Source organism: Corvus moneduloides, chromosome 4 (assembly GCF_009650955.1).
Source record: "Corvus moneduloides isolate bCorMon1 chromosome 4, bCorMon1.pri, whole genome shotgun sequence".
Classification (NCBI taxonomy): domain Eukaryota; kingdom Metazoa; phylum Chordata; class Aves; order Passeriformes; family Corvidae; genus Corvus; species Corvus moneduloides.
Window position 1 is genome coordinate 21,385,545 of NC_045479.1, and position 11,775 is coordinate 21,397,319.

At 40.8% G+C, this 11,775-nt stretch overlaps 1 protein-coding gene across 1 annotated transcript in view; it reads right to left on the minus strand.

The window, feature by feature from the left end:
- Positions 1–11,714, minus strand: part of LOC116443173 (BPI fold-containing family C protein-like) — a 27,111-nt gene extending 15,397 nt beyond the window's left edge. The window contains 3 exon segments of the mRNA XM_032107136.1: positions 1–9; positions 1,776–1,887; positions 4,191–11,714. The exon segment at positions 1–9 is cut by the window's left edge and continues 120 nt beyond it. Of these exon segments, the coding sequence (XP_031963027.1) occupies positions 1–9; positions 1,776–1,887; positions 4,191–4,293 (224 nt within the window). The 5' untranslated portion in view covers positions 4,294–11,714.
- Between the last annotated feature and the right edge of the window lie 61 nt (positions 11,715–11,775).

The window sequence follows — 11,775 nt, forward strand, 5'->3', positions numbered from 1 at the left end:
ATTCTGAGCCTACAGAACACAGAAAGGGGGATTATTAGACTGCACATCAAAAGACTAAGAAGGACCTCTGATCACTGAAAACCCTTCTGCTATAAAAGGTAAAGTCTATGCTTCAGTAAAAGAATTTCTCAGAAATGACTGAACCCATGTGTATTTTAGGAAAGAAAGACACTCGTACCATTACACCTTGTAGGATCCTTGGAAAAAGAACCCTTTTGGCCAGGGGGGTTTTGGGTGTGGTTTGTTTGTTTGTTGTTTGTTATAAGCAAAAACGTTCCCATGGGAGAAGAACTAACTCACTGAAGTGAAATCTTCTTGCCAGGGAAAGAATAAATCTATGTTTAATCCCAGATAATACATCTATAAATAAACCCAGGTTGTCTGATTGCTAGCATTTACTGAAGACCATCAAAGTTTTTGTTTTGCCATTCTGCTTCCTTGCCTAAGCAAAGGGCTCTGGAGAGGATCCATTTTTCTAAATTAAATGTTAGTTGAATATTTCCCTGCCAAAACAAATCTTTCTGATACTCAAGGACATTGTCTTGCAGATGGGTGTGTTGAATTGAGCTGAACATTGTAAAGATATCAGATGTCATCACGCTGTATACATTTCTCATTGTTCCCTGCTATCTGGTAGAGATCTCTGACACAATTGCCTTTAATCTGCTTTCCCTGGGGCAGAAGGCACCAGCTCCTTTTAGTTAAAATGACCATAACTTTCCAATAACCTCTCAGGCAGTAAAACTGCCTTTAGATATCTTGTTTGCTGTGAGCTAAAATCAGATTAAACACTGGGAGGATTACCAATTTCAAGAACTATGGTTGGGGGAATTAATTGGAGTTTTGAAAATCATGCAATAATTTAGACTGAAATAGGACCTCAGGAGATTTTGCTGGTTCAACCTCTTACTCAAAGCTGAAACAACTCAGAGACTCTGCCCACTTGAGTCTCAAACTCATCCAAGAATGCAGACTCCCCAGCATTTTCAGCCCTTGTTCTGGTGCTCCCTAGAATTTTTTGCTAACTTTGGTACTTTTCTTGATGTGACTTAGGCCTTCTGCTCATCATTGTTTCACTGTGTACTCTTGGAAGAATCTGGCTCCATGTTCTCTTGGTTTTTTTTGTTTATAGCCTATTGGAAGGTGGGATTGAAGGCTGTAGAAAGACCTGCTTTTATATTAGTCTCCATATTTGAAGAAATTGTAGGAAGCTCTGTAAAACTGTTTTTCTACTGACTGCTCCTGGTACAAAGATTTTCATCTTCAGTAAAGAGTTGTTGAGCCCTATCCAGTCAAAATGATAATTTATCATGTAAATTCATCTAAAAGTATTCAGTAAAAAGCATCTTCCTGCCACATCATCCAAGATACATCATCCCCTGAACACATTTTCATCTTATCCCTTTTTTGGCTTTTTTTTCATCAAACACAAACAGATTATTTTCATTGCTACGGGTCCTTCATTGGAGCAGACTGTTAATAACACCAACCCTGCCCTCTTTCCCACCCATTTCCCCTGCTATATCATAGCCATGCTTATACCTGTCTTGCCCCAAACTCTCACACAAACCAACTGAAAAAAACCAGCCAAGGTGCTCCTTCAGAAGCTTTATAAAGCTCATCTCTTGAGTGAAGCAGAACAAGTACTTCAGAAGCAGAGTTAGATGAACCACTAAAATTTTACACTGAACAAAGCAGTGGCTGTGTAATTGTTACAATGTAGTAATAAAATGCTGATTCATCCTAAAACTTTGAAATTAATTTCCTTTACTTACCTTGAAACGATATAGTTGACCTTAACAACAGAGAAACTCTCCTGCCCACTCCAGCTTGGGAAAGTCTCTTTCAATACTGCTTGCTTCAGGAGCTCCATCCCAATCCTCCAGCCTACAAGGGGACATAGGAAAGTACATGCCTTGCAGATTGGATTCAGGCACCTGAAGGTCCAGATATACTGCTAAATAATTTAATCATAATTTTTAACATAGTTCTTGCAATACCCTGATTCTATGATCTTTACCTAGATCTCCTTCCAACTACAAATATACCCATTTATAACTTCTCTTAGCCTCACATATAAGCCATTTAATGCAAGATCAAGATAATCTGTTACGATAATTTTGTCCCTGAGTTGTGTTTCATATTCTAGAGATTGTGTCAGGTTTCTGAAACTCTTATACTCCCTTTACTTCACTCATAATGTGGATGGCCTTGGGAAACACTTGGTCATCACCTTTACCTCATATTGCCTCATATCTGTTGGATGAAAAAGCCAGTCATGAAGTAGCAAGGCAACTTGTCTATGTAGTGGTTACTTATGGAAAAAGTGTGATACATGCATCTGAAGTGCTGGTAGGTCAAAAACAGAACTATCTAAATTGTTGCTTGTGTACAGAAGTTGTTGGAGTTCTAAAGACAATCCTTTAAAATATTTTCTTCCTTTTTCTTTCACAGTACATATATTTTGCCTCTGAACCTTAACCATTGCAGCCTGCTGCAGATGTCTGACTTATTTCCTTACCTTCTTTCCTTGCTTTAAGGAATCCCTGCTTTCTTGAATGTTTCAATGCTATTTGTGCATTGATAATATACACAGACCCTATTATCAAAAACCAGAGCATCTTTAAATCCCAAATTCCTTGTGCCTTTCTTCTTTTTGCTCATCTTTAAGACATAACTAAAACTTTAATACTGAATTATGTCCTGCTTTCAGATGTTTTCACCCTGAGTGTCTTTAGCTTTTGACCTCACAATTGCTGAATACTAAACATCTGGGTTTTTTTCATCGCTGGGCTCCATAGTATTTGAAAAGCGAAGAATTGAAATTTGTGATAACTGGAATACCATTTTATAAAATGCATCTGTTATGAAGGAGAAGTAAGTTATGATGATCTGGGAATTCCTGTCTCCAAAGCAAAATATGGGCTCTCACTGAAATAACTTAAAGCCCTCTTATGACTGTCAGTGAGGGCAGCCAGTGATCTCAGGTGGAATTTCTCTCAAGGTTCTTGTAGCAGGCAAGATGCATGAACGCAGGATCTATTGCCTCAGCCTTCAAATCTCACATTAAGGGAAAGGATATATCAGGTACCAAGCTCTTCAAATATGAGAAATACCTTCGGGAGGAGAACTGTTCATCTGCTCTTACTACTAATGCAGGGGTGTGCCAGCTTAGTCTGTTCATTCAGCACTTGAAAGGCCACGCTGACTGTCCCAAAAACTGCTGTGCTCCCACTAAGAAACACCAGGTTGAAGTCTCATTTCTAAAGGCATCAGAGATCCCTGGGAAACAAGGGAGATTGATACAGTTTTGGGTGACTGATGTTTGCCCTGCACTTCTCAACTCCTCAAAAGCTTTTAAACAATGCTCATGCAGCAAAATAAGTGGATCTGATCCTCGCTTTCATCTCAATGGAATGAACCCTTTTATTTCTCATTTCACAAGTCCATTGTTTACCTGTCAGCATGTTCAGTACTTAAATGACGATTAATCCTTAGCATGACTGAGTCTTTGTTGAATTTGTGCCTTGTTAACTTTTATTACTAATATTAATACTGTAAACAACTGAAATTCTACTACATGCCCCCCACACCCATGGAGTAAGCCTTAGGTAAGAGACGGTGAACGTCAGCATGAATAGAAAGAGTATGGAGAATATATTGTGGAAATTTTCTGTTAAGGGGCAGAATTATGGCAGTCACTAGATTTTTTTTTTAAAGAATAGCACATGCAGGGTCTGTCCCATGCCAAAAGCAGGAGTGAGAGTAAAGGTGTGCATCTACGTGGCTGTTCCAAAACCATAAGCTTTTTTCCCAATTGTGTCTGATTATCTTCAATTAAGTATTGCACTTTAAGTCAGGTTTTTGACACTTTAAAAAAAGGAGCAATTGTATGACCATCTAATCCTGGTTCTAAAAAAGTATATAGATATGAAGAATATAGTAGAAACTACTGGACTGTAGGAGAATGCAGTCGTCAGTAAAGGATAAATTCACACCTGGGATGAACACAAAATAAAGGAAATAAATGAGGAAAGAGACAAAGAGTGTTCCTGGTGTGAGGTGACAAAAGGAATATATTCTATTTCAGTATTTAAGAAGCTTGTTCCTTCATTGCACCTCTATTAAGAGACAATATTCTGTACATAGAGTATTTATGATAAATTAACTTCTGGCAATGTTAGACATACCACAGTCCAGCCCCTTCTGAGTAATCCTCACTTTAAGACCAGGATTAGCCTCAAGCCTCAAGGACAGCCAACACAGCAGGAACAGATACCACGTCTTTAGCATCTTCTCACCTTTGTCATGAATCTGTTAAGAACATGTATGATACAAATGCTTTCATAAATTATGCATACCATGAGTTGCAAAAAGTCTGTATCCATGACTTTCTTCAATGCAAGTTGGACAAGGATGGATAGGCAAGAGAGCCTTAGTTAATGATTTTATTGCATAAAGCCATAATTGTGGGAGCAGGCACATATTTATGATTCTTTGGATCTCACTTTGGCAGGCACTAGCTGTTGGTGAGACTGAATGGTTCTGCTCCACTACTCTATCCTTTCCCCACACCCATGTCTTGGCTGTTTTATTTTACTATCTGTCCTACCTCCTGTAGAGTGAACATGACAAAGCAATTCCAGTCAAGGAGAAGCAGGTCTGTCTTCCTCTATAACACCACCTTCTTTTTATACACATAGCCTCCCTAGGACATACCAGATTTGAGGGGCTCAAAGTTTTTCAGCTGAATCTGCTGGTCTAATAAAATAAGGCAGGTCAGACACTGCTACATGAGATTGATTAAATGAGGTTACATGAGAAGGGAATGGAAGGGTAAATTCAAAGCATGTGTGAGAATTACATGGTGATCACAAAGGAGTAGAGAAGGGTGTCCTGGCATGAGAATGCAGTGGTGTGGTTGAGTGCAAAGCAGGCTCTGAGCCACTGCATGGTGGGACATAACCACACAACAGATTCACAAAAGCTGAGACAAATTGTTTCTTTCTGTGACACATTCCTAGTACAAAAGTAAGGTTTCTTTGTTCAAAATTCTTGTATGCATCCTGATTTTCACTACCAATGACAGCCACTGCTCAATTTCCTAGAAATAACAATACTGTTTCTCAAGACAACTTCAAGTCTTCCCAGTGCTGCATTAGAAAATTGTTTATTAGGGACCTATAATAACTTTGTGCTGGGCTTACCACAGAGAGGAGTGGGACATTCTTTTCTAACACATCTGATTGTGATCATGATACCTGTGTATGTGTAAAACCATGCTAATTAATCAGTAGCAACAGGTCTTGCTAATTTCCCAGTAATTTGGAGACTATAAAGTAATTCCTCGATTTCTAACAAGTATCATATTGTCTTGGACAATCTATTCCATAATCTGTTAGAAAACACATAAATGTTAAAACAAGCACAAACCCTCCCTTCCACCAAAAAACCCCCCACCCCACCACCCTTTGGTAGTCTTACTTCTGTATTGAAATTAGTATTATCAGGTCAGACTCTAAATGGTTGCAAATCTATGTTCTACCCAGCACCTCATAAATAACTGGTCTTCAGTAGATTTCCCACTGTAAGACAGACAAAATGCATTATCAATATTGCCGTGAAACTGATTCTTCGAGGAATCCTTACAAAGTTATTCCAGGACATTATGCAAGAAAAAGTAGTCTCAGGGAAAAAAACATTCTGAAAACATAATCCACATTGTGACAAATTTTTAAAATGCACCCTTTAATTTGTCCATCTCTAGTTCTTTCGCCTTTTTGGTTTTCTCTCTTTTAAGCAACTCAAAAGAAATACTTTAAGGTAGCAATGTTATATTATGCACAACAGCCTGTTGAAGTCACATACCTTAAACATTTTCCAAAAAGTGTCCTAACTTTTCCTGCAGACATGCCACTTTCAATCCTGATTAGTAAGGGTCAATTAAAAATTAATGTAAAACCAGAAAGATTTTTCTATCATTAAAGGACATGGCTATTTACTAGATAATTATCTAGCAGGATTTCTAGAAACATTGATGCAGATGAGATACCTCATTCCCATAGCATGTCATTCACACTGAGGAACAGAAAACAGCAATCTTGGTCATTAGCGTGCTTTGGAGCTGATTAGTTCTTGTTTGGATCTTAAATGTAGGTTGGGTAAGAAGCTGAAAGAAACTGAACTGCCACGGGAATAAAAGATGCTATCATTTCATACTGCTTCCTCACACCAACAAGCTTCACTTTTGCACTCCAAAGCTGATACTCTTGGTTTCATCCCTGAGCCTCTCTCAGACCCTTAGGATCGATTGTACAAGGTCAGTCAGATGACTGAGGCAGACAGAGCTAAGCAGAAGGAACTTGTCAGCTGCCTGATAGTCTAAATGAGAGCTGCCAATTGCACTGCTGAGGACAATATGTGTCAGACAAATTGCTCTGATTTTTATCTTCAGTAACTGAGCAGGCATGGACTGATTTCTGTATGTAAATAATTCCCTCAATTCTTTTGTCTTCGCAGAGATAGTGCATTCAAGTACTTAAGTAGAGAAAAAGATTAAAAACTCCTTTGTTTCAGTTTGTGTACCTGTCTCACCCTAATGAAGTACTCTACTTACCAGGCTGTAGATACCATGTCTGGTTTCTCCTTCGTGAACAGTCTGCAAAAACTTTTAATAAAAATCACAATAAAGATTACGGCTGAAATCTGCCTAAGAACTCAGCAAGCTTCTGATGAAAAAAAAAAAAGTCACCATAATTGGCTTGCACAGGTTTAACACAGCCATAAAACCACACTGTCTTCAACTGACCATCCTCAGCATAGAGTACGTCTGAAAAAGAATTTTGTCATTGTCTTGCCTTGGTCCTGCACAAGATTCTCCAGTCTACAACCCACAGAATAATTTCTTTCACTTTCAAAAATTTAGAAACCTCACTGGTTAACAAACACAAGGCAAACAGTTCTCAAACACGATAGCAAATATAGAGTCTACCCAACCTGAAGTCCAGAAGGAGCACTTTAATTTCCCAAATATCTCTGCTGTTATCACAGAACTGGGACTGGATTTTTCAGTTCCTTCTTTGCTCCATTGTTTCTAGTTACTCTGCAGTATACTCAAGAAGAGGTAGGGTTTCTGCAGCTCAATCAACAGTGTCAAATCAAAACGGACTCAATAGCCTCAGGATTTTAACTCTTCCTACACACTGATACTCCATATGGAAAATCACCTCTTGAGGGAAAAGGAATATAAAGCTTATATGGTTGATAGAAGAGATATATTGTCAGGAATGCTTAAATAAAACAGCAAATGACACGGACAGGAGTTTGCTAAATGACATAAAAGCAGATGATCTCTCTCCACAACTACTGGAAATACCCACAGAATGAGAAGAACTTCAATAAGTTCCTGTTCATGGTTTCCTGCATTCTGTGTTGAAAGGAATGCTATCCACTTCCCAGCTCATGAGGCAGCCATCAATCTTGCTCAGTGAAATCTTCAAACAGAATTCCCAGGAGGAAACGGCAGCCCCTACCCCACAGGTTGTACCTGTGACTATGTCTGGGACACTCCCTGATTTTTCAGCAGCTTTGCAAAAGCTTTATGTTACCACAGCTTTTCCTAAGTGTGGCTTTACTACTGATGCCCTTCATAAAGGCTTTCAAGGCCTTGGAGCAGGGTTGCCAGAGAACTATTAATCTACGCCAGGCTGCAAAACAAATAGCATAGCTGTAGTGCCTACACAGAATCTGCTAACAATGGATAACAATGTTGGGAGGCAGTTGTCTGACGAGCTGATGGAAAAAAACATTGTCCCTGTTTTGATCCATTGAGTTAATGTTGCTGACCTCTGTAACTGCCCTATCCTAGTACCCGAGCCAGGACTATGAGGATCATTTCTATCAAAGTCCATTTAGCAAAACAAAAATCAGTGTCCTTGTTCTGGCTCTGCCCTGCACGCTGCCCTCACAGCTAAGAACTGTGGGGTGCACTTAAGCTGGTTGCCAAGGGACGAGGAAAGAGTAAGAAATACTGAGACACTGAACAGGAATGCAGCAGGCATTACTTGTCTGGAAGCTGCCCAAATTCAGAGCTGAGTCCATCATTTGCATAGGTCTGTTCTAAGATTTCTTCTCTGCTTTTCTCCCCGTTGTTTGGCTCACTCATCAGTCTCTTCTACAACCACTCCGCTCCTTTCAGGGAGCTGACAGTAGCATGAGGCACTCTCAGCCTGGGCAGCCACTACCCTGGGGTCACACAAATTGCAGTCCTGTCAGATTCCTAAGAGGTAGATGCAGTAATCTCCCTAAGAAGAAAATGACCCTCTTTTTATTACCCAGAGAAACATGATTTTAGTCTGCTAATGAGAAGATATCAAACTCTGACGTTGGTGTGTCACTTCAAATACTTTTGCTCAGCACAAAACTCCCAGCAATTTGGTATTGTTAAAAATATGCAAATCCAAGGAAAAACACAGTGGCACCTAAAAGCGTCTGAAGCAATCGGGCAAACTCCAGGAAAACTGCTGGAAGGTCTTTTGTGCCATACAATCAAGATTTTATTCAGAAACAGAAAAGTTAAGAGGTACACGAGCAAACTCCAGCCACTGTTTAAGGGTCATCTGCAGCCAGCCAACCTGAGATGGTGTAATGCAGAGTTCCACTCACTGTATAGAGCACTAGCATAAAGCACTTTAAAATACCTTCTAGGAGTAAAGCTGACCACCAGCAAGCTGCAAGGATTTAGCAGGTTCTCTCCACTGGCTTTTATTTGAACCTCCTCCTCCATTGGCACACTTCAAATGGAACTTCAGACTTCGGCACTTCATCTCCTGATGATACTCCAGCCTTCATACCCATCTCCTTCTCATTCCACACTTTATCCCACCTTTCAGCGTGACTCTTGTCATTCAAAATATGACCATCAGAAGTTAATATATACACACATATATTTATTTATACATATTATAAACCACATTATTTGTAGTGGCAAATACATGAAGAAAAATAACAGAAAAGTTCCACTGGCTCACAGCTTTATTACCACACTCATCTTTCAGGAAAAAAAAATCTATTAGGTATGTAATTGAACCAAAGAGACCTTTACACTTTATAGCTCTCCTCTGCCATGGGACTTGGTCAACAGGACTACAGCTTTAAATTTCAAATTCCTCAACAGAACCCACTAGGGCTTTCAGCAGTGTTTTACAGCTTTGGTGAAACAAGTTCTATTGGTTGTGTTTCACACTGACCACGAGGGAAAGAAACATTCTCAATAAAGTACTCTGAGTAGAGAAACCACATTGTCTTCAACAACCGTTCCAAGGTACTGACAAAAAGCTTTCATCACCATACTGTGTATTATCTTAACAAATTAGACTTAAAAATAATTCACTATTTCTGATAAGAGCAAACTATGCTGAAAGTCAAAATTCTTCTGTACACAACCATTTTTCCAAGCCTCTAAGCACGCAGGTTTCCTGTATTAATTTGACAAGTGCCCTTCCCAGCCAGAGGTCAACTTCATATATGGCTATTGAAAGTCTCCTGCCTGCAGACTGAGACAAAATTAAAATGGTGGAGAAAACCTGTAACTCATCAAATAACAGCCATTTTTTCTAGAATGATGTGTGAGGGAAAAAAATAATGGTGGTGTTGAGTCATTTGTAATTTGCCAGACTTGAAAGCAGAGGAAAATGGTTTAGCCTTTCATCCTAATTGTTTCCTAGGAGATTTTCCTGCTGTGTGGAAAATGTGTCTAAACCTTACATTGTGTGGAAAACGTGTCTAAACCTTACATTGTGTGGAAAACGTGTCTAAACCTTACATTATAGCATGACTCATAAAGTTCAAAGGAAAAATTCACAGAATGGCAGCAAAAATGCTCACTTGTAACTGGTGTAGCTGGTTACCTAATAATGACTACAGTCAGCTCCTGAGAAACGGAACCACTTCATGTCACACACTCACTTCAGCTTGTGCAAGCTACTGAAAAGGTGGTTCTGCTGTTAGCACCATGTCTGCAGCCGTGGGCATTCCACATACTAGGGAAGCCTCCTCCTCCCTTCCAAAGGAGCACAAACTAAGATGCCACAGAGCCAGTGGGATAACAGGAGGTGGCTGGGACAGTCACCTCTTCACTCTGAAGGATGAAACAGAGCAGGACATCCATGGCCAAAGGGAAATGGTAATGATGTGGAGGCAGCAGCATGACTCACTTTGGATTCAACCCTCTTCAAGAGAGAGCAAAGAATTTCTGAGAAGCACAGTGCCCCTTACATGTTCTCCTTTCTACCTCTTTGCCAATTCCATTGGCATCCCCCCCTGCTGCAGCAACCCACTCTTCTGGATTTATCCAGGATGTGGCCCCATTTGATGATGACTGCATAAGCACTCCTTCAAAAACGGTAGTGGCAAAGGGTGCAGCTTCTCAGGAAATCCCTTGTTGTAGTGTTTGTCAGTGAGGACCCGTAAGTTACACCAAGCTGATTGTAATGAGCATCAGCTCTTCCATTGTTCAGCAAGTGGTGTTCCAGCTCAGCAGCCTCCTTCTTTCATCGCCTTCAGTACAAGCCTCTCCTTTCCACTGAGGAATTTATTGACATGTTGAAAACAGAGGATGGCTGCCCTTCAGTTTGAGACATGTCTGACAGCCAACTCCAAAATGAATGGGATAGTTTCAATGGCCATGTTAAGATGCATAAAGGAGATTTCACCTGCAGCCCAGAATAAAGAGTTTTTTGAAGTTTCAAGTCTTCTTTTTCTGATTGGGCCCCTAGGGGCTGAAAGAAGCCAGCAAGCCTGTTTCTACAGGGTTAAGCAATGTGTATAGGGCCCTAATAAGCACTTGTACTTGGTGGTAGCTCCGTAAGCTAGGTCTTGTGATTTCACTTAATTTTTTAGTATTATATTCCTAGAATGTACCCCAGTTTTCTTGCATTAATCTTTGTATGGAGAAATGTGATGCAAGCCAGGTTTTATCATGAGAAACAAAACCAAGTTCAGAGAATATGCATTGTTCCAAGTTACCTCTGAATTTACTGCTTTTAAAAATTCAATGGAATTCATTAAACAAAGCAAAAACCTGAAAATTTTTTTGCTTTTTATATTATTCCCCCACTCAACATTATACTCCTGCCAAGTGTGCATTTCCAGGTTCAAGACGTGGGAAGGGCTTTCTTCCAATTATGACACGTGAAGAGGAACTAAAGCCAGTAAACTTCAGTTTGTACCACTTCATACATTTGGCGAGATTTTTTGCCCACAGTCCTTGTACCATTATCTGTGAGGTGGTAACTCAGCAGTCTGGCCTAGAAAAATGTGGTTCCTTTATAAAACTAAACACTCTCGGGGAAAGCATCCTCCTTCAGCCTTTCCCCTTGTGCATTTCCACCCTCGCCTACAGTTTAACACCCAGGCAGGCTCTCCCTGGCAGTTTTGGCTACAGAACATCGCCTCACCCTGTGCTACACTGAGGACGAGGAGGGCAGCGGCCCAACCACCGTCGCCACGCGGGGCTGGGCAGCCCGGGCACAGGAATAACACCCGCCAGTAGCTTATCCATCGCAAGGGAAGCAGCTGAGGAGGAACGGAGCAGTTATGAGGCGCAGGAGCCGCAAGGCAATCACACCGGCAGCAATGGCGGCTCCCGCACCGCCTGTGGGGGCGCGCGGGGGCGGCCCCTCCCGCGCACAACCGAGCGCCCAATCATCGATCGCGGCCGGGCGGGGCCGCCACCGCCGCGCAGGCCACAACGCGGGACGCCGAGACAGCGATCGG